Genomic DNA, 27323 nt, shown 5'->3' with positions numbered 1-27323 from the left:
GACTAAGCCACCCAGGCACCCCTAATTCGTCTTGATTTTAAAGCCAGACTTTCACCGCCAGTCCATTCCATAACCAATTACATGATTCTTCCCAGGGAAAACCCTTCAAACATCTTAATTTAGATTCTTTAAACTCTCCCAGTTTATCAAGTAGAATAAAAAGTTGCTGAGAGCTAAAGGGAAATCCATGCCCAGCACAATACTGGGCACAAATGAATGTTTATGGAATGATTAAATAAGCCACAGATGAAATATCATGTTGTCAGTGCAATTTACGTAACTTTTAATTTTTGATGTAGTTTCAAACTTATGGAAAGGTTGCAAAAGCAGTCTAAAAGAATTCCTACACACCTCATCTATTAACATTTTGACCCATTTGTTTCATTATCGATATAATTTATAAACATGATCGTGTATAATAAAACAAATTTACAGCAATTTACAATTAATCAATATTAATATAAAATGATTGAAACCGAAGCTAAAAGAAACACCACTTTGTTGCCAGGGTCAACAAATATAAATCTAACTCACAGCCTTTGAATTGGAAAGTTCATTGGATTTAGCCACATCTACAACCCATACATAATTATGTATGGGTTGACATACATATGACACGCAGGTGACAGCATATGACACGCAGAAGTTTCCAGAGTGACCACAGTGATGTCCATTTCAATGTGAGCTTATTTTTCAAAGGAGAACCACTCTAAATGGCCTTTGAAAAAAAGAAGCTGTTATTGTCAAAACAATATTTTATAACAAAACCCACAAAGGAAAAAAGAACCCTACCCAAAAAAGTAATCAAATGGCGACAGCCAACACCCCAAACTTTCCAGCAACAAAAACAACAACGTGGCTACTACCCAGAAATCTCTCTCTGTTGTGACAGTTGAACCTCCATTTCCTCAGGGAATAATAACAAAGCAGCTTCACTGTGATTATTCATTATTTTTCAAAGCTAACTGGGAGAGGCCTACGTGACCTCACAACCTTCCACAGATACCGCAATGGTCATGTTCCTGCGATTCCCTGAGAGGACTTTATGTGTGGACTTCCTCTCCCGGGTAGGAGGAGGTGGCTGGGTTATAACTGGGTCATAACTGGGTCATGGCTTTGCTAAAGCTGTGGGGGCAGGGATAAAACTACGGTCCTGGCACAGAAGAACACCGATGCACAGCCTTGCTGGAGGATATCACCTGAGTAAACAACCTTTCCCGAAAGAATGCTCTGTACAAAGTCTTCACAGAGCGATGAATCAGATGTGTGGCCGCAAGCAGACACATTTCTCAGCCTCTTCAACTTGTCTTCCGCTTCGGCCGGTGCCTTCGAAATGCTTTATTCCAGAGTTCGCTGAAAATACAACCTGTAACCCCTCAGTAAGTGTCAGTCAGGGAAGTCACGTGAAAAGATTGCTCCAATTCACTCTTGCTGGTGGGTTTCCAAGGGTAAAATAATATAGTCCGTGTCTTTTCAGTCATGAGGAAACCATTGTCACTGAATCTCCCGGGGATGCTTCCTACATCTAACCAAACAAAGGGAGCGACAGCCGAGGTTTCCAGATCAAACACAAATGTGTCACCTTGCTGGGTGATGTTGGCCTGAAAGAAAAAGATAAATTAAGTGAACGATGAGGGGAGATCTATCTATTCTACACACAATACCTATTGGAACATTTCTGTGGCCCATCAAGGAGCACATTCGCTACAACTTTGGTCCTGCAGTTGCCAAAGTCTTATATTCCATGCACTGTGTCAGGTACTAAGAAAAAAAACACGGAAAATTTATTTAAGGCTGTGGGAAATTACCAAATTGTAATCTCAAGCCAAGTGTAGAAACATGCAGTCTCTAATTATTAAGGAGAGTGGTTCACAAGAAGCTCAAAAGCATTGTGTCCTTCACAGTTTTTCTCAGGGGATCAAGGGAGGAACATTTTTGCATAAGGGCTGGGAAGCTGAAATGACTTTCTCAGGATATATGCGGCGCTGGCTGCAGAGCACAACCATGAAGCTTGTCTTCTGAAAAGATCCAGCAATCTAGACAGCCGCCTGCCAGGCACTTACAAAAGCTCTACCGTTGGAGCTTTCTCTCTTTCATTGCATGGTCCCATAATGTCACATCATTAGCACTTTTAACATGTGTGAATCCCACACAATATCAGCAAAGGACAGTGCAGTTTCAGTCCTGCCATGAACTAGCCAATTAGCACATGCTAAAGTGAGGCCAGGTTGGGCTGTGCCCTGAGGATAGGGGTTTGTGAGGTTCTCAGTGTGAGTCTGCAGCTGAGTGTGATCTGGTATTTAAAGCTGTGCATTTGACATGAAACATGACTCCTCAACATGCACACATGCCACACGGTAGGGCTGACGTTACATATTATATGTGGCATGAAGAATTTCAGGGCACTGTTTTTACTATATATCATTTTGGCCTTACGTATCATGCAGGGTCCTGAGTTATAAACAAGAAACCGTACTTTGGAGAAAACAGAAAAGAAACTTAAGATGTTTTAGGTATCTCTCGGAGGGTCAGAGATTCAGGACTGAAGCAAGAGGTTACATTCCCAAATCATGCCGCCCAGCTGTTCGGTGAAGACCCTAAAGCAGTCAGTCCCAGGCATGCAATTCACACGGCTGGCCCCACATCCGGCCCACACAGCTGCCAGGAGGCCCCGGCTACTGCTGCTCCAAAGCCAAAGCCAGAAGCCACACTGGTGCCTGCTCCCTCATATTGCCTTCTTCCAATCAGAAGTCGCATCTCAATCTCACTGCCGAGTCCAGGTTGGAGCTTGTACCCTGGCTTCAGGGAGCCATGGAAAACAATTTCCCAGCATCCTATTGGGGATAGCGCACCCAAGCGTCTGGCCTATATTAAGCGGGCAGCAAATGTTAGCTATGGTTACTATTATTACATCCCTTTAGGAAGGGCAGGTCTCATTGAAATCCAAATGAGGTAGGACAAAGGAACAAGTCCCACTTTTCTCTCACACCCACTTGTCCCAGGCTCATGAAGGCCTGGCTTAGGAAAGAGAAAGAGATTTCAAAATCCTAAGTCTAGAGATTGCAAATTTATCTGCTACATATTTTTTGGTTTTGTTCATTTTTTTTTTTCTGGAAAGAAACTACATCAATGTATATAATTCCCTTCATAGCTGTTCCACATCAGTTATTATAGATAATTTGCATTTCGTTATGTGAATATTTTGCTATTAAGAAAGATATGTTTTCAGTTCAAAGACTGAGTTTTTATATGATTAAGTAAATGCGTGACGCCTGGGTGGCTCAGTCAAGCGGCTCAGTCATTTCTCCGAAATGAAACCACTCTTCATTTCGGTTCAGGTCGTGATCTCATGGTCATGAGGTCAAGCCCCACGTTGGGCTCCACACTGAGTGTGGAGCCTGCTAAGATCCCCCCCCCCCCCACCATGCTCATGCAATTTCTCGCTCTCTCTCTTAAAAAAAAAAAAAAAGTCTTAAGTAAACGCAATAAAAACCCTCTCACTAAAGCATTCTCAATTAAGTAAAGGTGTAAAACAAGCTTAAACTTCACTAAAATTAGAGAATAAAACTTTCTTGAAGAATACATTTAATCACGGTGTGTGGGGGAAAGGGTAGGAAACGTTTTAAATCAACTATACAGATTCCAAGGTCTCCAGCTGCACAATTTTTATAACAACACATCCTGGTCATCCCATTTTTTTCTTGGCAATTATAGATTTGGTGATTGAGCTACTTTGAAGCAGTAAATCAAAGAGAGTAGAGGGAATTTCTTTTTTCTATTTTCGAGAGGGGGGAGGGGCAAACGGAGAGAGAATCTTAGGTAGGTCGATGTTGGGCTTGATCCCATGAACCATGAGATTATGACCTGAGCCAAAATCAAGAGTCTGATGTTCAACCAAATGAGCTACCCAGGTGCCCCTGAGGAATGTTTTTATTTATTTATTTTTTTTTGTTAATTTTTTTTTTTCAACGTTTATTTATTTTTGGGACAGAGAGAGACAGAGCATGAACGGGGGAGGGACAGAGAGAGAGGGAGACACAGAATCGGAAACAGGCTCCAGGCTCTGAGCCATCAGCCCAGAGCCTGACGCGGGGCTCGAACTCACCGACCGTGAGATCGTGACCTGGCTGAAGTCGGACGCTTAACCGACTGCACCACCCAGGCGCCCCTGAGGAATGTTTTTAAAAATTGATTGGCTCGGGGCGCCTGGGTGGCTCAGTCGGTTAAGCGTCCAACTTCAGCTCAGGTCATGATCTCAGGGCTCGTGGGTTCGAGCCCTGCGTCGGGCTCCGTGCTGACAGCTTGAAGCCTGCTTTGGATTCTGTGTCTCCTGCTCTCTCTGCCCCTCCCCTGCTCACGCTCTGTCTCTGTGTCTCAAAACTAAACATTAAAAAACATGCATAGACTCTACTTAAACACTCAAAATCAGCATGCTTCTCCTGGAGCTTCCTGGCTGCAGCATGTTACTCCTCCCCTCTACACAGGTTTGCTCCAGTGTCAATGCAGCACTTCATACTTCAAGAATGAGGCAGCAGAGCCCCGGGGACAGAGCCTGGAATGCAGTCAGTGCAGGAGCCATCAGCGGTGATGACTCCCACTGCCGCTTCCTGCTCTCTGCTCCAGCCCCCCTCCGGAGGGGCCAAGGGATAGCAGGATGGCAGGAACCCTAAACTTTGACAAACACTGAGTTCGAAAAAAAGTCATTTGGTCTTTGCTTCTAGTGGAAAGAGGCTGACCTTTCCCAGGTCCCAGGTAAACTCAGCACCCAGGAGAAGTTTTGCAAAATGCAGGATGCAGCATGCTTGCCCCCAAAGCAGGGCAGGTCTGCAAGGCCACCGTGACCCCAGGCCACTGGTACTTACGGTGATGTGTGCCTTCTGGAGCCCCACGGTCTCATTCAGCGAAGACAGGAAGTGATGGTTGGTTGGGCTCACAAGTTGGTTGTCCGTTGAAAGGTAAAAGGAAACCACACAGCTTTGCCGGGTACAGTTCCCACAACGCCCCAACAATGCAGGCACCTGCTCCTTGTATAGGAGAACGGCCTTCCCTGCTTCCATGACAAAACGCTCGGTCTCAGAGGAGCACAAGGGCTCCAGGGAACTCCACATGTGGACTCTCACCTAGGGAGACACAAGACAGAGCAAAACCAAACATTCTTGGTTACTTGGTTACTATTGTGTTTTTTGTTTTTGTTTTGGTTTTGTTTTTTTTTTTTAGAGAACACCAGTAATAATAGATGCAAGTCAGAACAGCAGAACTGGTTAAGAGCCTATGAACCCTGGGTTGAACAGGGTTCGACCAGTCCTACTATGTAGTACCATGTAACTGAGCAAGTGACTCGACTTCTCGAAGGCTCTGTTTCTCCACATGTAAAATGAGAATAATAACAGCACTGGCTTCACAGGCGGTTGTAAGAATTAAACAAAGTAATCCATGGAACACACACGACCTGGTGTATTATTGTTATTCTATAACCGTCACCTATTCACAGTGTCCTCCAAATTGCAGCCTCCCAGGACTGCTTTGAGGTTCTTTTTTTTTTTTTTAATTTTTTTGTTTTTAGAAATTTTTTTAACGTTTATTTATTTTTGAGAGACAGAGACAGAGTACGAGTAGGGGAGGAGCAGAGAGAGAGGGAGACACAGAATCAGAAGCAGGCTCCAGGCTCTGAGCCATCAGCACAGAGCCTGACACGGGGCTCGAACTCACGAACTGCGAGATCATGACCCGAGCTGAAGTCAGATGCTTAACCAACTGAGCCACCCAGGTGCCCCAGGGTTTCTTTGAGGTTCTACCCTCTCTTTTTGCCTAGCATTGTTTTCTCTTTTCTTTTTCCTGCAAGAACTATAACCAAATCACTCAAGAAATAATCAAAAACTCTCCATCTTAAAGAGAAAAAAAACCAAGCAACTTACAGTGAGTGTCGCTTTACAGTCAGAGTGAAGGTCTGACACACCATAGATGAAAAACGCATCTTGATCCTCAAATCCCACTGGCAACAGTGGAGCGAAGAAATGTCGAGCAAAGTAATGAAGCATTTTCCACTTTCCTCCATATTCTAAAAATAGTAAAGTTAAGACATGGCCAGGGTGAGACAGTCAGGGTTATCCTGCCCGTGGTCCAGCTGTGCCTGACTTGTCAGGATTCCAGGGACTGGGCACAGGAGGGAGAGTCCACAGGGGCAGGAACGCACATTTGTTGAGGGCTCAGAACATTCTGGACATTACCTCATGGCATTCTTACATCTTTAACATCTTTAACATCTACCTTACAAATGAGGAAACGGAGGCTCAAGCCATTAAATCAAACATGCCACAGGCAGTACTTTGAGCCCAGACCTGACTCCTAGGTAGCACTTTCTCATACATAATTCTGCTTCCAGGAGCTCAGTGTACCAAAGGTCCTTTTTACTACATACACATGAAGAAGGAAATCAGTAGGGCGGTAATAAAAATGTTACATATATTAGTAATCGTAAGAAAATGTTACAATTGTATCAAATATTATAAATATTCATTTATAAGAGTTATGGAGAACGCAGTCAATAATATTGTAATAACTTTATATGGTGACAGATCGTAACTACACTTAATCATGGTGGGCACTTTGTAATGTACACAAATGTCGAATCACTACACAGCACACCTGAAAAAAGCATAGAACACTGAAAAAAATTTAAAAAGTAACAGAAAGAGTTATTTAAAACTCACAGTCTCCTTTTCCCATACACACAAAATCCTCTGAGTGAAATAAAACCACCATTATCACAAATACCTCTGGCAAATGTAGACTGGAGAACACACAGATGACAATTCATGGCAGTTGCTCAGATACAATTAGAAGCTTTTGAGAATCTATTATTTCTGTGCCCTGTTGGCATGTGTGGTATGCTTAATCCACAAACTAAAATATATGTTCAACATGCCTCTATTTCAGAAAGAAGATCTTTCCCCACAAAGCACTGCACTTCTGAACAACTTCAAGAGAGATGGCAGGAAGGGAAGCGGGGAGGAGGGGTGAGGGGGTGGGGTGTGGGGGGGGAGATGTCATGTCCAGAATTCACAGTGCACGCTGCTGACATGTAGGAATGTGGTTTGAAGTTCAAATAGAAAGAATTTCTTCCAATTTTGCAAATTTCAACTCTCAGCCCTTCAGTCACAACTCATAATAGTTCCCCTTAAAAACAACAAACAGGGAGGGGTGGACAGGCCTTTCCTATTAGATCTATAAAATGAACTAGAACTTACACAATTGACCTTGAATAATATGGGGGTTAATATGCACCAAACCCTGTGCAGTCAGAAATCTGTGTGTAATTTTGACTCCCCCAAAATTTAACTACTAATAGCTTACTATTGACCAGAAGCCTTACCAATAACATAAACTCAATTAACCATATTTTGTGTGTTGTATATATTATATTCTGTGTTCTTACTATAAAGCAAGCTAGGGAAAAGAAAATATTAAGAAAGTCATAAGGAAGACAAAATACATTTATAGTACTGTACTGTATTTACCAAAAAAATCCTAATATTACTGGACCCACACAGTTCAACCCCATGTTGTTCAAGGGTCAACTGTATTTGGAAAGCTTTCTCATAAATGGAAGATGGCTCAGACCTGAGGTGACTTGCACACTCTCACATGTGGTATTCATTACAGGGAAGACCTCACGTGCACAGTTCTAACTTCATGGTCACACGCAGAATACAGGAGAACAGCAATGGAAACAAAAGGTCTCACTAGGACACACACTAGTTGCTAATCAGTGACAAAGTATGGATACCAATATAATATCCTACATAATCAGCTAAAAATGCTATGTGATTTCTGGCTTTTCCATTAGCTCTGTAACTGTCCAAGTTGATGAGCCAAGCAAAATAAAATGTCCAGGTGGATTTCTGTATTTGCAAAATTGTAACTAAAAATGAGGCTTATTTTTTAAAAGGAAATATATAAGAATCTTTCGGTTCCAAGCAGCTATGATACCTTTGAGGTATCAGTATTTCAGGTGATAAGAGGTGACACATACTTTTCCCTACCCCACCTGCACACCAGATTTATTGAGCCATTGAAGCAGAATTAAACAGAGGCTATGAGGCTGCCCAGAGCAAGAATACACACAGCATAACCTGTCACACCTTCTCTCAGGCTCTTGCTTTCGGTAACGGGTAGAAGAAGATGGTGAGCCTCTCCATGGAGGCACCATCCTGCAAGAGTTTAGAAAACAAATTCTTGCTCTGCCATCATACACCTGTACTTGGGTTTAGTCACCCTTTCTAAAGAACTCATTCCGGGGCGCCTGGGTGGCTCAGTCGGTTAAGCAGCCGACTTCGGCTCAGGTCATGATCTCGAGGTCCGTGAGTTCGAGCCCCGCGTCGGGCTCTGTGCTGACAGCCTGGAGCCTCTTTCAGATTCTGTGTCTCCCTCTCTCTGACCCTCCCCTGTTCATGCTCTGTCTCTCCCTGTCTCAAAAATAAATAAAACGTTAAAAAAAATTTTTTTTTTTAAATAAAGAACTCATTCAAAGAATCTGCATGCAGTCATTTAAGGGAAGAGTTACAAAGACTGGACTCTACCAGTTCTTGAACTAAACTCTGCTCCAGGAGTCCACAAGCTCAGCCACATACAGAAGGCAGGGTCAGGGTCTAAGTGTCTCTGAACAATATCTCTTTGTCCAGCTTTAAGCGTCCCAGAAAGGCTACTCCCCCCGCGTCTACCCCTGATTCTCATTCAATACTCTTTTATCTGGTTGGTGTTGATAAAGACTTTGGTCAGAGAAACTGGATCAAAACTCCAATTTCCTGCAAGAGGTGATTCAGCACTAATGAAAGCATGCAGGCAATGGACTCCTTTGGATTTACTTCCACAGCTAATTTAAGAGCCTCCCCCAGCAAAGTGGCTTTTTTACTTTATGGCCTTGCCTCATTTTTGACCCAAAACATTTGTTTATATTTCTGACTGAACTTTGCTTCAAACCACCTCTAGTGAACGCCAAAGAATCATTATTACTCCATACTTTTAAAAATGTATCAAAACAGAATAATTCAACTGCAGGCACCATGCCAGTCTTATGTGTTGCCAACTAAACGGGTTCAACTGATAACTCTTCCTACTTGGATTTCTGACTCTACTACTTTTCTCCTAGAGATAAATAAGGCAAAAATAAGACCTTAGAAGTCTTAAGTGGTGGTGGGGGGGGGGGTGCTTAAAGGGGAATCTAGGAAAGGGATATTCTAACACTTACTTGGGCCAGCCTTCCACATGGTTGAATTCATCTAAATAATTTAGAAGAAAAGATGCTTAAGTAAATACTTCTTTTGCTTGGAAAGTCCTCGTAATTAAATTCAAATTTTTAAGCAATAATGAGTAGACACATGGCTGAGATCTTCATGCATGAATCTATCCCCTGGATTAGCTCGCTTTTGTGACTTTGCACAGCCCAGAACTCAAACCGGGCTGCCTCTGAGGCTCCCCCCAAAAGACTAGGAAGGGGGGCGGGTTGGTTCATAGGCTACTGGGGAACCTCCCCTCCCCTGCGAAGGGGTTCTACTTGGGTTAATTTGACCCCTCAGGCCCTGTGCTTTCTCAGTGCCTCTTCACACAGGTATTGCTTTCTCTCACATGCACAAAGATGCTGAAACACTTACCTAGGGAAGCCCAGGAGGGAGCCTGCCAGATATCATTCAGCTGCCAATAAAGTGCGCCCATGGTGTGTCCTTTTCCATCCACTATCTCGCTGCGACTGCGGCGGTAGAATTCAGTCTCTATTTTGACACACTGAGCCTGCATCACCTGATTCAGGGGAGAGCATTGAAGCACGGGTGTTATTGTTCGATGTGAGTGTTTAGGTCTGAGAAAACAGCAGGCTTGAGGGTGTTTTTTAAAGTTGTGTGTAAGCGTTTTATTTTATTTTTTGAGAGACAGAGAGAGACAGAGCACGAGCAGGGGAGGAGCAGAGAGAGGGAGACACAGAATCCGAAGCAGGCTCCAGGCTCCCAGCTGTCAGCACAGAGCCTGACGTGGGGCTCAAACCCACGAACCACGAGATCATGAGCTGAGATGAAGTCAGACGTTTAACCAACTGAGACACCTAGGCACCCCTTCCCTCTCTCTCTTTCTGCCTCTCCCCGCTCCTCTGCCACTGCCCCTCTCTGCCCCTCCCCTGCTCGCTCTCTCTCTCTCTCTCTCTCTCAAAAATAAATAAACATTTGAGAAAAAGGAGAAGACAAAAAGAGAGAGGACAGAACCTAGCAGCCAAAGAGGATGCATGTAGTGAGGGGAAAATGCACAGGCCCAGAATGAAAGGCCAGGGTGGCCAGAGAGCAAAAAGCCCAGAGCATGGGGCGCCTGGGTGGCTCGGTCGGTTAAGCGTCCGACTTCAGCTCAGGTCATGATCTCACGGTCCGTGAGTTCGAGCCCCGCGTCGGGCTCTGTGCTGACAGCTCAGAGCCTGGAGCCTGTTTCAGATTCTGTGTCTCCCTCTCTCTCACCCTCCCCTGTTCATGCTCTGTCTCTCTCTGTCTCAAAAATAAATAAATGTTAAAAAAAAAAAAAAAATCAAAAAGCCTGGAGCAATGGAAGAGAGGCCAGTGAGATTCCAGGATCAGACCTGGGAACGTTTTGGTGTGTGCCCTAGAGGCAACTGGAAGTCACGGAAAGCCTGTATGCTGACAGGTGAAGTGACCAGATTTGCATGCCCACAAGAAGATACTACTGACTGAAAGAAGAACGGACTGCAGGGACTAGGAGTGGGAGACCATTCAATGTGGGACTGGACTCTTTCCTAGGATCCACATTTATAAAGTAGGAAAGAAGTAAAATAGGAAAGAGGTTAAATAGGAAACAGGAAAGATAAATAAGAAAGAAGTAAAAACAGAATTCTGAAGTGGGAACAAAATATCAGTGTATAACCAGAGTAGGAAATTATCTCTTTCCGGCAAAAAAGAAAACTTCTAGGACAAAGCCATAACCTATAAAATAGTCATGCTTGTGCTTAACTGGATCTAATTCAGAGGACACCTAGATATTTTACTCATAGCCTTGGTAGAGGTGATTTGGATTTTCTTTTTCTCCATGGTGAATTTAAGCTTCTTTTCAGGGGGAAAAAAAATCTCAGGGGCATCCAATTATTTACATTGCTCCAAATTCTTTTCCAATCTTTGTTAACACATGTGGTAACATATACATTTGTAACTTAGTGTAACTTAGTTTTCACATGTGTACATTTCCATGCCCCGCACTGGCTAGCATCGCTGTGCTTTAAATGGCTATACAGTTTTACCACTGTGTGATTAATCATTCCTCAATTATTAGGCATTTGAATGGTTTCCAGTTTTGTTTCTTTAAATGCAGGAGCTAAGAACATTTTACGTTCTTGTGTTCTTTATGCAACAAATGTTGGACTCCTTACTGCATATTGGTATATTAGATTCCAGTCAAGAGGTTGCTATAAATTGGTGGCCCCCAAGATGACCTTTGCCCCACACAGATTTTAATTGGCCCAGAGGCAGGGGTTCTTGTTTTGTTTTGTTTTGTTTTGTTTTGTTTTGTTTTGTTTTGAAGCAGGTGTTTTTTGTTTCTTATTTGGATGTTATTTAATGTCTTAAGTCAGGGTTTATATGTTCCATTTTGCCACAATTCCCAATAGCCATACTCCCATGCATTTAAAATACCTGCCTGATGGGGTGCCTGGGTGGCTCAGTTGGTTAAGCGGCCGACTTCGGCCCAGGTCACGATCTCGCGGTCCGTGAGTTCGAGCCCCGCGTCGGGCTCTGTGCTGACAGCTCAGAGCCTGGAGCCTGTTTCAGATTCTGTGTCTCCCTCTCTCTCTGCCCCTCCCCTGTTCATGCTCTGTCTCTCTCTGTCTCAAAAATAAATAAACGTTAAAAAAAAATTAAAAAAAAAAAATACCTGCCTGGTCCCCCCAAACATCTGAATTTCCAGTCTCTATTTCAATTTTCAGAACTATACTTGCAAGATATATTTATTTTGGTCTATCTATTCTAACAATTTCCTCACTGTAGTTTATCTTTTCTGGTTTAACAGGTAAATATTTACAGTCTTTGAGAATTTTTAAACTTAAAAACTTTGTTTACAAGCATGCAGGATTGCCTACCCCTTAGGGCTAGCAACGAAAGGCAAATGGCACTAGGCAAGCCCTAACTAGTGGCCTGTCACATCTGAACTTGGCGTGAAGGAGGATAATCGAGACTCTAGTGCTCCAGCTCTGGCACAGTGCAGTGGACACCACAGACAGACTGTTTCACGCCAGTATCGTGGATCTGGGTTTACCCAAATCGGTGGATGCCAATCAGGGCTAATGAATGACACCTTTGTTCATAAAGATGCAGAAGGCCATTGCCCACTATGCTTCTTAACGGGACGTTGTACCATCGCACTTCCCTAGAAAATCCCTGGAATTGCCTCTTCCCTTTTCAAAACTGGACCTGTATGTATATACTCCTGCATCCTTCCCTAAAGAGGGCAGCCTTTGCACATAAGAAGGATAAATGCTTAGTCATTTCCTAGGCTACTCAGTCCCTCTGTTAGCAGACAAATCTTATTTTAGTTTCAAAAAAGTCTATTTTCAGCAGCTTGCTTGATTACACTTATGAAATCAGTCTCCTTGGAGAAACAGATGGTAGGGTAAAAAGAAATTGGACCAGGACACCAAGACCTAGGTTCCAATTCCAGCTTTGCCACTGTGATGGAGATTGCCAACTGTTTACAAAAACCCATTACCCCTGTCCTCCAGGATGACAGAGCTGTAGGAGGGCTACATGCTCCAGAAGCACACCCCTTGCCCTTGGAACTAGGGGTAGCCATGTGACTAAGCCCTCCTGACAGAATGTGACTTATATTCTTTATATACTTAAAAGTATCCTGAGGATAAGAATCTTCCAATCTAGCCATGTTATAAACTGATACAATTTATACCATACAATTCACCTGTGTGTTTTCCAATTCATTGGCTCATAATGTAGGCACAAGTCGTGCACTCCCGCCACTACCTAATTCCAGAATGTTATCACCCCAAAAGGAAACACAGTACTGTACTGGTTAACAGCCACTCCTCATTCTCCCTTCTCCTCCTTATGTGAAAACTACTCATCTCCTTTTTGTCTCTATGGATTTACCTATTCTGGACATTTCATATCAGTAGGATGATACAATATACGGCCTTTGTGACTGGCTTTCTTCACTTAGCATAATGTTTTCAAGGTTCATCCATGTTGTAGCATGTATCATTATTCAATTCCTTTTTATTGCTGAGTAATATTTCATTGTATAGGTATGCCACATTTTATTTATCCATTCACGAGTTGATAAACATTTGGATTGTTTTAACTTGTTGGCTCTGAAAAATGCTAGGAACATTTGTGCACAAGTTTTTGCGTGAACACGTGTTTCAATATTCTCAGATATACACCTAAAAGTAGAACTTCTGAGTCCTATGGTAACTCAATGTTTAACTTTTTGAGAAACTGACAAGCTTTTCCACAGCAGTTGCATCACTTTACATTCCCACCAGCAACCATACGAGGGTTCCAATTTCTCTACATCCTTACTGTGATGGTTAACTTTACGTGTGAACTTGACTGGGCTACGGGATGCCCAAATGGTTGGTAAAATGATTTCTGAGTGTACCTGTCAGGATGTTTCTAGGGATTCAGAAGAGTAAATAAAGAAGATCCATCCTCACCAATGTGGGTGGGCATCATCCAATCAGTTGAGGGCCTGAATTAAACAAAAAGCAGAGGAAGACCATTTCTCTTTCTTTTTTGACTTGGGATATCCATCTTCTGCTCTCAGACAATGGGGCTCCTGGTTCTTGGGCCTTTGGACTCCAGAACTTACACCAGTGGCCCCTGAGTTCTCAGACCTTTAGAGTCAAATTGCATTACACCACTGGCTTTTCTGGTTTTCCATCTTGTGGATGGATTGTAGGACTTCTCAGCTTCCATAACTGTGTGAGCCAATTCCTACAATAAATCTCATATATATTTGTGTGTATATCTTATTGGTTCTGTTTCCCTGGAGAACCCTGAACAATACACTTACCAATAATTCTTTATTATTAATATTATAGATATTCCAGTGGGTATGAGTGGTTATCTGTGGTTTTGATTTGCACTTCCCTAGTGACTAACGATGTTAAGAATATTTTCATGGTACTTATTGGCCATTTTCTTTGGAGAAATGTTTATTTGAATATTTTGCTTGTTTTTTAATCTAGGTGTCTTTTTCATTAGTGAATTTAAGAGTTCTTATACATATTATGGATCCTTATTACATATATGACTCACAAAATTTTTCTCCCATCCTGTGGATTATCTTTTTGCTATTGTGATATTGACCTCTGACACACAAAAGTCTCTAATTTTGATGAAGTACAACTTACCTATTTTTTCATTGGTTGCTTGTGTTTTAGGTGTCATATCTAAGAAACTGTTGCCAAATCAAAATTCACAACGATTTACACCTATGTTTTCTAAGAATTTTATAAATTCAGCTCTTTTTTTTTTAGTATTGATTTATTTTTGAGACAGAGAGAGTCAGAGTGCAAGCAGGGAGGGTCAGAGAGAGAGGGAAACACAGAATATGAAGCAGGCTCCAGGCTCCAAGCCATCAGCACAGAGCCCGATGCGGGGCTCGAACTCACAAACTGCGAGATCATGACCTGAGCCGAAGATGGACGCTTAAGCGACTGAACCACCCAGGCACCCCTATAATTGTAACTCTTATATTTAGATTTCATCCATTTTAAGTTAATTCTTGTATATGATATGAGGTCGGGCTCCACATTCATTCTTCTACATGTGGATATCTTTTTTCCAGCACCATTTGTTCAAAACACTATTCTGTCTCCATTTTATTGTCTTGGCACCCTTATAGAAAATCATTTGATCATGGACTTATTTGATTATTTCTGGACTCTGAATTCTATTCAATCAACCTACATGTCTGGCCTTAGGTCAATACCACACTATCTTGATTACTGTAGCTTTGTAGTTATGTTTTCAAAGCAGGGAATGTGAATCTTCCAAATTTGTTCTTTTTCCAGATTTTTTTTTCCATTTTGGATACTTTGCATTTCCATATGTATTTTAGGATCATTTTCCCCATTTCTCTGAAAATGGCATTAGGAATTTTGATAGGGATTATGTTGAATCTGTATATCAATTTGGGGAGTCCTGCCATCTTAACAATATTAAGTTTTCCAATCCATGAACACAGATGTCTTTCTATTTCTTTAATTTCTTTCAATAATGTTTCCTAATTTTCATAGTGCAAATCCTGTATCTATTTGGTTACATATATTCCAAAATATTTTATTCTTTGTGATACTATTGTAAATGTTATTGTTTAATTTCATTTTCAAATTGTTCATGCTTAGAATATAACTGATATTTGTATATTGATCTCCTACCCTACAATGTTGTTGAATTAACTTATTTGCTCTCGTAGGTTTTTAGGTGGATTTTTTTATGTTTTTCCATACATAAGATCATGTTATCTGCAGACAGAGATAGTGTTATTTCTTCCTTTCCAATTTGGATGTCTTTTATTTGATTTTCTTGCTTAATTATTTTGGCTAGAATCTTCAGTACAATATTGAATAGAAGTGGCAAGACTATCTTGCTTCTTATCTTAGGAAGAAAACTTTGTCTTTCTGTCTTTCACTATTCAATGATATTAGCGATGGGTTCTCCATAAGTTGTCACACCAGGTTGAGGAAGCCCTCTTCTTGTCCTAGTTTGTTGAAAAAAAATTTTATCACAAAAATGTATTGGACTTTGTCTAATGCTTTTTCTTCATCTACCAAGATTATCATGTAGTTATTTGTCCTTTATTCTATTAATATGGTATATTACATTGATTGACTTTCACATGTTGAACCAATCTTGCATTCTGGGATAAATCCCACTTGATTATGGTATATAGAGTATAGTGTATAGTGTATATACTGCTGGATTTGGATTGTTAGTATTTTATTGAAGATTTCTTTCCATCTATACTCATAAAAGATAATAGTCTCTGTTTGCTTTTCTTATATCTTTGTCTGGTTTTAGTATCAGAACAAAACTGGTTTTGCAGAATGAGTTAGGAAGTGTTTTCCCCTCTTCCATTTTTTGGGAAGAATTTGTGAAAGACTGGTATTAATTCTTCTTTAAATATTTTTTTTTAGAATTCACAAGTGAAGCTATCTTTGTAGGGGGAAGTTTTTTTATTATGAATTCAATCTTTTTAGTTGTCATAGGTCTACTCAGATTTTCTATTTCTTCTTGAGTCAGTTTACATAATTTGTGTCTTTCTATGAAAAGAACTTGCTGTTTCATCTAGGTTAAATGACTTACTGTCATACAATTATTTACAGTATTCTCTTATCAATCTTTTTATTTCTTTAAGGTCAACAGTAGTGTTGTCCCTTTCATTTCTAATTTAGTAATTGGAATCTTCTCTTTTTTTTTCTTGGCCAGTATAGCTATAGTTTTTTCAATTTTGTTGAGCATTTCAAAGAACTAACTTTTGGTTTTATTGACTTTCTCTATTGTTCCAATAAGGCCTTTTTTAATGTGCCAAATTTCTGATGTCTGCTTTATTTAACTGCTACAAATTGATGTTATAATTCAACCGAACACCTCAGTAGTAAAGAACTTTCCTTATCTTAATTGTGAAGGGATATAATATCATAGTTTAAAAGGCAGAAACTTGCTGCATTCATTGCCTGAGAACTTGGGCAAAATACTTAACCCTTCTGAGCCTGTTTACTCAACTATAAAATGAAAACAGTAACACAGATATGTTGTTAGGATTACATGAGAAGATATACAAAGCATCTCATGGCCCAGGGCCAGTCATGTCATAGATACCCAAAGAATTCTGACAGTCTACTAGCCTGCTAAATTACATGTTGCATATATATTAGTATGTAATGTACTCTATTAATAATATCACATTCATTCCCCTTCTTTACCCATCCCATTCATCTTAGAAGCTCAGCATGGCTTGGATCTTCTATCACATCTCAGTGCTGCTTACCAAACAAATAACTGTTCCAGGGTGGCAAGTATCATCAACACCTGGGCCTACAACATAGAATGCCTTTTTTCTCATTCTTGTGATCAAGTTACATGCAACACAGGAATATAAAATGGACCCTAAAGAATATGAATCTCTTGAGGTGCCTGGGTGGCTCAGCTGGTTAAGCGTCCAACTCTTGCTTTCAGCTTATGTCATGATCTCACAGCCCGTATCAGGCCCTGTACTGGCAGTGCAGAATCTGCTTGGGATTCTCTCTCTCCCTCTCGCTGCCCCTCCCCCACTCATGCTGGCGCTGTCTCTCTCAAAATAAATAAACCTAAAAATATATATATGAATCTCTTAAGGATATCCCCAAGCATCTAGCCTTCATTGCATGCTCAACAAATATGTGAAGAACAAATGAAGGCACTAGAGGGAGCTATAAGCTAAGGGGTTAGTAAAGACTATCTCCAGCCCAGCTTGCTCTCTGAGTCTTAGGCTAGTTAAGAGGCCATGCTGGCAGAGTAAGTTGCCTTAACAGTTCAGAAGTGTTAGTACAGACAGTCCTCAAACAAGGCAGTGAGGCCTGTGTGACACAGCTTAAGAGAGTATGCCTAGGTAAGTAGGCTATTTGGAATACAATATAACAGGATAAGGTAGGAGATGGAAAGGTGAGGCAAGATTATTTTGGAATATTAGAAGAGTTAAAGAAGTAAAATCCTAGGATACTTTTGCTGTTAGAAGATAAGATAGGGACAGATCTAAATGTGAAGGAACGTACTGCATAGCTTTCTCAGCCAAGATTTTTCTGAAAGTTGCAAAAAAAATGCTTAATAGAATGTCTTAAAACATGGTACACATGCAGATACACATGCACATGTTCTTCAGAATAGTAGGACAGACAATGACAAAAAGAACAGGGGGTGGAATTAGGAACAGAGAAAATGGACCTAAGAAAGGTTTTTATTTCTTTTTTAATTTTTTTTAACGTTTATTTATTTTTGCGACAGAGAGAGACAGAGCGTGAACGGGGGAGGGTCAGAGAGAGAGGGAGACACAGAATCTGAAACAGGCTCCAGGCTCTGAGCCATCAGCACAGAGCCTGATGCGGGGCTTGAACTCACGAACTGCAAGATCATGACCTGAGCCGAAGTCGGACGCTCAACCGACTGAGCCACCCAGGTGCCCCAAGGTTTTTATTTCTAATGCACAGGTCAAAGATGATTGTTCTAAAGTCAAATGAGCAAGGGGAGAAAGAACATTTTACTCTAATATTTCCTGTCTATCTTTCAGTCAAGAAAATCCAACAATAAAAACAAAAAAAATCATAATTTTAATATTTTTCATCTCAGATCCCAGCTAGTACATCAGAAGCTTCCAAGGTAGAACTAACAAGGACAAATCCAATTCCAAGCCAATGCCTGATAAGACACCAGTGCTAGTTTTTTTTTTAAGTTTACTTGTTTATTTTGAGAGAGAGAGAGAGCATGCAAGCAAGCAGGGTAAGAGAGAGAGAGAGAGAATCCCAAGCAGGCTTCATGTTGTCAGTGCAGAGCCTGACTTGGGGCTCAATCCCATGAGCCATGAGATCATGATGTGAGCCAAAATTAAGAGTCGGACGCTTAGCCAACTGAGCCATCCAGGTGCTAAATTATCAGATGAAAGCCATCACCAACAAAAACCAGCTCCTAACTATGTGCCTCTGATGCTAATGAGTTCAAAAAGAACAATTATTTCTCTCAGTTCTCTGAATGTGGTTTTGCGGAGGGGGCACCTGGGTAGCTCAGTTGGTTAAGCACTGATTCTTGATTTCACCTCAGGTCATGATCTCACAGTTCATGAGATAGAGCCCTGCATTGGGCTCTGTGCTGACAGCATGGCACCTACTTGGGAATCCCTCTCTCTCCCTCTCTCTCTGCCTCTCCCCTCTGGTCGTACACACACTCTCTCTCAAAAAATAAAAGATAAAAAATAAAAATTAATTAATTAATTAACAAACTTAAAAAATTTTACCTTGAACGTGGTTTTGAGGAAATAGAATAAAGTAATAGTAATAGTAATAAAATGAACAGCTGGCAGGAGGACAGCCAGCATGAAAAACAGCAGCTGAAAAGGTTCACATGTGTATACACACAAATAAGGATCATCCTATTTCATATACCAAAACTGAGACACTTTTATAGAATAGTGGCTGTGAAAAGCTAATCATGATGAACTTCAACACTTTAAAAGGGACAGATACCAACTTTACCTTTTAACTTGTATTCTGTGAGGTAAGTTCACAAATTACACATCACACTGGTAAAACTTCCCTAACTGATAAGCTGATGGTTAAAACAATAAAATTCTCAGGGGTGCCTGGGTGGCTCAGTCGGTTAGATGGCCGACTTCGGCTCAGGTCATGATCTCACAGTCCGTGAGTTCGAGCCCCGCATCGGGCTCTGTGCTGACTGCTTCAGAGCCTGGAGCCTGTTTCAGATTCTGTGTCTCCCTCTCTCTCTGACCCTCCCTCATTCATGCTCTCTGTCTCAAAAATAAATAAATGTTAAAAAAAAAAAATTTTAAATAAAACAATAAAATTCTCTTTATCGGTTTATCACCTTCCAAAAAAGAGTGTTCTTTTGGCTAACAGTTTTCTGCTTCAGCTTCCATCCAGAATTTTATGTTTTTATACAGGAGAAAACTGATGAGGGTGAGCAAGAGTCTGGATAAAAACTGGCATATTTTTAGGTGTTAAGACGCAAAACTTAAAATGTGATATTTAACAAAAACCTCTAATCTACTTCAGATCAACTCATATGATTGGGATTAGGCTCCTGCCTTATCTCTCCAAACTTGAAACAAGTATGGAAAAAACATCAGATAAAAAAGCAGTGGCTTGGAGCGCCTGGGTGGCTCAGTTGGTTAAGCGTCTGACTTTGGCTCAGGTCATGATCTCATGGTTCATGAGTTCAAGTCCCACGTCGCACTTTGTGCTGACAGCTCAGAGGCCAGAGCCTGCTTCACATTCTGCGTTTCCCTCTCTCTCTGCTGCTTCCCCACTCACACTCTGCTTCTCTCTCTCAAAAATAAATAAATATTTACAAAATTTTAATAAGCAGTGGCTTTAATACAGTCTTACAGTTTTGATAGTTTCTTACAAAGTTAAACATAAATTTACCATATAACTGAGCAATTTCACTTGTGTATTTCAACCCAAAGGAAATGAAAATACGTGCACAAAGATTTGTATGCAAATATTCACAGTAGTGCTATTCATAAGTCAAAGATTGATAATAATCCAAATGTCCACCAACTGATGAGTGTATATATAAAACATGGCATATCCATTACAACAGAATGCCATCGAGCAAGAAAGAGGAATGAAGTACAGGTACACGCCACAACATGGAAGGACTTCAAAAACAGCGTGCTAGGTGAAAGAAGCCCAATGGCTGATGCAAACATCACACATTATATGAGTCTAGTTATATGAAACGTTGAGAAAAGGAAAATCTATAGAGACAGAAAGGAGATTAATGTTTGCCTGGGGCTGAAGGTGAGAAAGGAGAGTAACTGCAAATAGGTGCAAGAGACCTTTTTGGAATGTCAGAAATGTTCTAAAATTGGATTATGGTCACGGCTGCATAACTTGATAAATATACTACACTTAAAATGAGTGAATCTTATGGTATGTCAATATCTCAATAGAGCTGTTTTAAAAAATAATCCAGTAAAGTGCATAATGGAACATGTACGCCTCAGTGATTTTTATCATGTGTATACACCCATGTAACCAGCACCCAGATCAAGATATAAAGCTTTTTTTTAGCAATCCAGAAAGTTTTCTTATACCCTTTTCTAACCATAATTCATCACGCCCTCCACAACAGGGGTTACCACTAATCGATTTATCTAGTCTATACTGAAATGTCAGTGTTTCTTTTGCTCAACATGTTTGTGAGAATCATCCAAAGTGATTCTGATTTCAGCAGTTTATTCTTTTGTATTGCCGTGGAGTATTCTATTATAGAATATACCATAGAATATATTTCTATGGTATAGAAATATACCATAATTTGTTTATAAATTCTTCTGTTAGAGAACATCTAGGCTGTTTCCACTTTGGAGCTATTATGAATAAAGCTGCTATGAACATTATTTTAGATGTCTGTTGGCAGACATATGCACTCATTTTTCTTGGGTATATAGCTAAGAGTACAAATGCTGATTCAAAGAGGAAGCAAATGTTTAGCTTGGATAGAAACTGCCATAAAATTTTCCAAAGTGGTTTAAAAAATTCTATTCCTACTAACAATGTCTAAAAGTTCCAGGTGTCACACATCCTCACCAACAGCTGGTATTGTTAGTCTATTTAATTTTAGCCATTGTGCTAAAATGACATCGTGTGCCTTGCGTAGGGGTACGATTTCAATTTGCATTTGCTTGATTAAGAATCAAATCGAACACATTTTCATATATTTACTGACCATTTGGATATCTTCTTTGGTGAAGTGCCTGTTCGAGGTTTTTGTCCGTTTTTAATAGGTTATGTCTTTTTCTTGTTACTTTATAGAAGTTCTTTATTCAGAATACAAATCTTTTAGCAGATACATGTATTACAAATATGGTTCCCCAATCTGTGGCTTGTCTTTTCCCTCTCTTAATTGTGACTTGATTTACAAGAGTCTGTAATTTTAATGAAGTCCAATTTATCATTATTTTCTTTCATAGTGATTTTTTTGTTTGCTTGTTTGCTTTGTTTTTTTAGAGAGAAAGAGACAGAGAGAGTGGAGGAGAGGGGCAGAGGGAGAGAGGGAGAGGGAGAGGGAGAGAGAGAGAGAGAGAGAGAGAGAGAGAGAGAGAGTATTAAGCAGGCTCCACACTAAGCACGGAGGCTCAATCCCATGACCCCAGGATCATGACCTGAGCTGAAATCAAGAGTCAGAGGCTCAACCAACTGAGTCACCCAGACGCCCCTCACAGTTAGTGTTTTTTAAATGTCCTGTTTACGAAATCTTTGCCAAGATCATGAAAATAAGTTTTTTTCCTAAAAGTGTTATTATACTACCTTTCACAATTGAGTCTCTGATCACTGACCAATTAATTTTTGTACATGGCATCAAAGTTCATTTCCTTAAATTCCTATAAAGATACCCACTTGATACAGCACTGTTTATTGATAAAACTATCCTTTCCCACAGAATTGCAATGGCATCATCGCCATCAGTCAAGTAACTATATTACACACAAGTCTGTTTCTGGACTCTATTGTGTTCTGTTGTTCCATTTTGTCCTTGGGAAATGCTATTGTCTTAATTACTAAACCTTTATAGTAATCTTGAGCTAGGGAACATTTTAATGCACAATTTGTTGTAGAGCTTTGTGAGCTGTTCTTTGTAAGAGAGGCAAATGCCAAGAATTTGTAAGAGAGGCGAATGCAAAAGCACTGCATGTCATCATGTATCTATTTTGAAGAAGATAATCTCAACTGGCAAAATAAAAACTTGAGTATTTTTTCACCACGTAAGGCTTACAGACTCTACATGATCCCTTATGTTAACTGCAGGAACCTGTTGAACTCCAGAATGAAAATGCCTTACCTGAGTAAGGTAAATGGTATCTTTGAATGTCTGTAATGGATCTGTGTTTTTTGGGAGTTTGAAATGAAATCCAATCTGAAGCAGCATTTCATTATTTCCACCTGCATGATGTTGTCGATGAAGTGAAAATTCGCTGTTGTAAGACCAGTCCTTTTTAGATGAAACCTTTGGAGCAGAGAATAAGAGGTACAAATTGGGAAGTCAGGAGTGAAACAACATTTCTGACAAACTTGAAAAGTATTCTACATACTGGAAAAGAGCTCAAGGTTTGTTCTGCGACTCTAATTTCACAGATGTGAGATGTTTTTGCCATCATCCTTATTATTGGTGAAAGACTAGCCCTGTGCAAAGCTGAATCACAAATCCAGGACTTGGCATCTACACAGTCCTCTTACTCAAACCTTTAGAAAGTTACACTTTGGCATTTCTGTCAAAAGTCTTGTCTTCTCAAAACATTATTCCTGTTTTTAAAACATTTATTATGTTTAGTTTTCAATGGCATTTTATTTATTCAGGTAAATAAATTGTCAAAATTGAACAATGGACTGAAATCAGCATTCTGTTAAAACTGTCAATTCTTTAACAAAAATAAAATATCACTGCTGCGATGGTAAATGCTTTGCGGTCACTTGCTCATTTGTTTCTCAATGACTACTAAATATATTTGATCTATACATGTGTTTAATTTTTATATAGTTGAAGACACAGACCAAACAATGATATTCTTTTCCCCTAATAATAATTTTTTTTAACTAGGCACAATTTATACTATTTATTCCTTCATCTGTTGGAGAAGCTATCATCAGGTCAAAGTAAAAAACAAAAACAAGTACCATGCATATGTTAATACTGTACCTTTTACAGAAAAATAGACCATAATTCTGGCTTCGAGGCCTATGATTTAATGCTCTGTTAGCATTTGAGAAGGATAGAAGACAATTGCTGCCTACATTTGAAGACATCAGTTTTAATCCAAGTTACACAGAAACTTTGAAAAACATAGTCTACCCCACCCTCAAAAATCCTTGAAAATTAAAAATCTTGGGGCGCCTGGGTGGCTCATTTGGTTGAGCGTCCGACTTCAACTCAGGTCATGATCTCACAGTTTGTGAGTTCGAGCTCCGCATCAGGCTCTGTGCTGACCGCTTGCTCGGAGCCTGGAGCCTGCTTCAGATTCTGTGTCTCCTTTTCTCTCTGCCCCTCCTCCACTCACGCTTTGTCTCACTCTGTTTCTCAAAAATAAATCAATGTAAAAAAAAAAATTAAAAAAAATAAAAAATAAAAATATTATCCCTGTTCACAAAATATGACTTTAATTCCCTATAATCATGCAATGCACAGACCAGTCACCTTCAAAGGAAAAACATTCTTTAGGAATTTATTTATACTAAAATGTAAGTAGTGTACATTAGCCATGTTTAAAGTGGAAGTTTTTCCAAATTACTATTCTTTATTATTATGTCTATTTTTCAAAACTATTACCACCAGACAGTTTAGAGAACACTAATTGCTTCAGTTTCTTAAAATACAGGTATTAGTATTTACAGTCATCTTGTACACATTTGAGACGTACACACCTTTACCAGCCTTCCCCTGTTTTCTATGTTTCTTCCTTTCGAAAGTCTAAAACACACCTTCAGGCTTCTCAGCTCTATGATGGGTAATGATTTGAATGTATCCCACAATTGGTAAACCTGATCTGTTATGCAGAAAGCTTTCTAACTTGTAACAGCCATGGTTTGAGAGTCTTATACATTTCAGCTCTAACAATGTTATCAAAAGGAATTAGAAAGTGCCAGGTAGGGCTCTAATTGTTTTAAGAATATCGATTCATTTAGGGGCGGCTGGGTGGTTCAGTTGGTTAAGCATCTGACTGTTGATTTCAGTTCAGGTCATGATCTCACAGTTTGTGAGTTCGCGCCCCGCATCGGGCTTCTTGCTAACAGCATAGGGCCTGCTTAGGATTCTGTCTGTCTGTCTGTCTGTCTCTCTCTCTCTGACCTTCCCCTGCTCTCTCTTGCTGTCTCAAAATAAATAAATAAACTTAAAAAAAAAAAGAATATTAACTCATTTAATCCTCATAACAATCTATGAGTTGGTATTATTATCGCTCTGTTTTAGAGATGAGGCTCAGAAAGGTTCAGTGATTTGCCCAAGTTCCTAAGTTACTTGGCACAGTCCAGCTCCAGCTTCTAGTTCTTTAAACCTAGATGGCTCTGGAGAAAATAAACCTTTCATACAAATCCTATGGCTAGAATGGATTACATCAATACTAACAACAGCTTACATTTTATGGCCTGTTGCTATGTGCCAGGAACTGCTGCTAAGTGCTTCAACGTATAAATTAACTTAACCTTTACACGTGATCACATGCACACACGAGTACCTGCATGTAGAAACACACACAAACACATACACACACATTCTTTTTCTCTCTCTCTCTTCCCCCAACCCTCCCCTAAGAGGTATTTTACTACTATTAAACCCAATTTACAGATGAAGACACTAACATTCAAAATGATTAACTAATTTGTCCAAGGCAATATAGCTAGTGAGTGGCAGTTCTTAGTATTCAAATCCAGATCTGTTTATTCCATAGCCCAAGCTTTTAATCGGTGTGCAATATTGATAATGGCCTGTTGAAAACATAATTATTTTACAGAGAAGTGATGCATCCCAAACTAGAAAGGGACATTTTAATTTTTTGTTAAATACATGAAAAAACTCTAAATAAAAGAACCTAAGCTTTATGTAAAGTTACTCTTTTGGTTTCTTTTATTTTCCCAATTACCCAATTCAACCTCAACTGAGCAATGTAACTCAAAAAGAGGTAATAACTAAATCAAGGATTCATAATGAACAGAACTTATAGAACTTGGCTTCACCTTTTCCTATTTTAAAACATAGTGTTTAGTATCTTTGAACAACATCAGGCATTTCACAAAAACACAGCAATTGCATTATTGTCAGGATGTAAATAGAAATGTTAACAGATTTAAGAAAAAAGGTTTAGCAATTCATAACGCTCACCTTCCTGAAATGTAGTGAAAGGAAAATGGATCAGCTATGGTGTTAGATAATAAGTCTGAATCCACATATGCTACTTGCTGTCTGGGGATAATGATGGAACTCTCACCCTCTAGGACCTTCGTTTCCTTCTTGGCCTCAAAGTGGGGGTGTGGGGGAGATTATTGTTAAATGAAACAATGAGTCTCTGGTACAGAGCATCTGCTCAGTAAATATTTTTGCCTCTTTCATTCCTTCCTTCCTTTTCTAATACTTGTTCCTACCTGACTCAGGACACTCAACTCCATCCTCCTTCATTTTGAAACAAGAGTATTCCCCCAAAGTCTACCCCGTAATATAGGAGTAATAAAAAAAAATAAGGGTAGATCTAAGGTGATAACATTATTTATTACAATTAAAAATACAACGTAACTTCAATGTGTAGAAGCAAATATAGTTGGGTTTAAGTGGCAAAACTGAGGGAGATTTTGAAATTGTCTTAAAATTTTGGGGGGTTACTTGACACAAGTGATAGGCGAGGGGAAACAAAAACTACAGGCACATGATTATTTCAGTAAATGAAGAAAGAACACACTTGACAAAATCCAACACCGTTTTTTTAAAAAATAATTTTTTTAACATTTATTTATTTTTGAGAGACAGAGATGGAGTGTGAGTGGGGAGGGGCAGAGAGAGAGGGAGACACAGAATCTGAAGAGGCTCCAGGCTCTGAGCTGTCAGCACAGAGCCCGACGCGGGGCTCAAACCCACAAACCATGAGACCATGACCTGAGCCTAAGTCAGATACTTAACTGACTGAGCCACCCACATGCCCCACCAATACCCTTTTATGATACAAGCACTCAACCAACTAGGAATAAAAGAGAACTTGCTCAACCTGAAAAAAGGCATCTACAAAAAACTTAGAGTTAACATCTTACTAAACAGTAAAAGACTCAAAGCTTTCTCTCTAAGATAAGCAATGAGACAAAGATGTCTGTTCTCACCATTTCTATTCTACGTTGTACTAGAGGTTCTAGCCAGGGCAATTAGTCAAGAAAAGTTAATAAATGGCATCCATACTGGAAAGGAGGAAGTAGAACTAATTCTATCCACAGATGCTCTTATATATAGAAAACTCTAAAGGATTCACAAAAACTAAAGATAATAAGTTCTGCAAGGTTGCAGAATATAAGTTCAATAAAAAAAAATCAATTGTCTCTTTATATACCAGTAATGAACAATTTGAAAATAAATTAAGAAAATAATTCCATTTACAGAAAGAATAAAACACTTAGGAATAAATTGAACTAAAGAAGTATACACTTTGAACACTGAAACAACAAAATAATGAAAGAAGACATTACATGTTTGTGGATCAGACTTCATATTGTTAGGATGGCAATACTTTGCAAACTGACCTACTGACTCAACACAGACCCTATCAAAATCCCAGCTGACTTTTTTGCAGAAACTGGGAAGGTGATCCTAAAATTGGTACGTCAGTGGAGGGCACTCAGAACAGCCAAAACAATCTTTAAAAGAAGAACAAAGTTGGTGGACTCACACTTCCTGCTTTCGAAACTTACTACAAAGCTACAGTAAGGATGACAGTGCATACTGGCATAAAAGAGACAGTTCAATTAGAAACAAATTGAGAATCCAGAAATAAACCTTAAAAGTTATGGTTGATTGACTTTGACAAAG

At 39.8% G+C, this 27323-nt stretch overlaps 1 protein-coding gene across 1 annotated transcript in view; it reads right to left on the bottom strand.

Moving 5' to 3' along the window:
- Positions 1-259: 259 nt before the first annotated feature.
- MANBA (mannosidase beta) overlaps positions 260-27323 on the bottom strand; it is a 113318-nt gene continuing 86254 nt past the window's right edge. The window contains exons 13-17 of the mRNA XM_042935813.1: positions 22611-22775; positions 9651-9795; positions 5916-6058; positions 4863-5120; positions 260-1601 (exon numbers count right to left, since the gene is read on the bottom strand). Of these exons, the coding sequence (XP_042791747.1) occupies positions 1377-1601; positions 4863-5120; positions 5916-6058; positions 9651-9795; positions 22611-22775 (936 nt within the window). The 3' untranslated portion in view covers positions 260-1376. The remainder of the gene's footprint in view (positions 1602-4862; positions 5121-5915; positions 6059-9650; positions 9796-22610; positions 22776-27323) is intronic.

Source organism: Panthera leo, chromosome B1 (genome assembly GCF_018350215.1).
Source record: "Panthera leo isolate Ple1 chromosome B1, P.leo_Ple1_pat1.1, whole genome shotgun sequence".
NCBI lineage: Eukaryota > Metazoa > Chordata > Mammalia > Carnivora > Felidae > Panthera > Panthera leo.
Note: the sequence above shows the minus strand (reverse complement) of the source record. Positions and strands in the feature narration are given on the sequence as shown.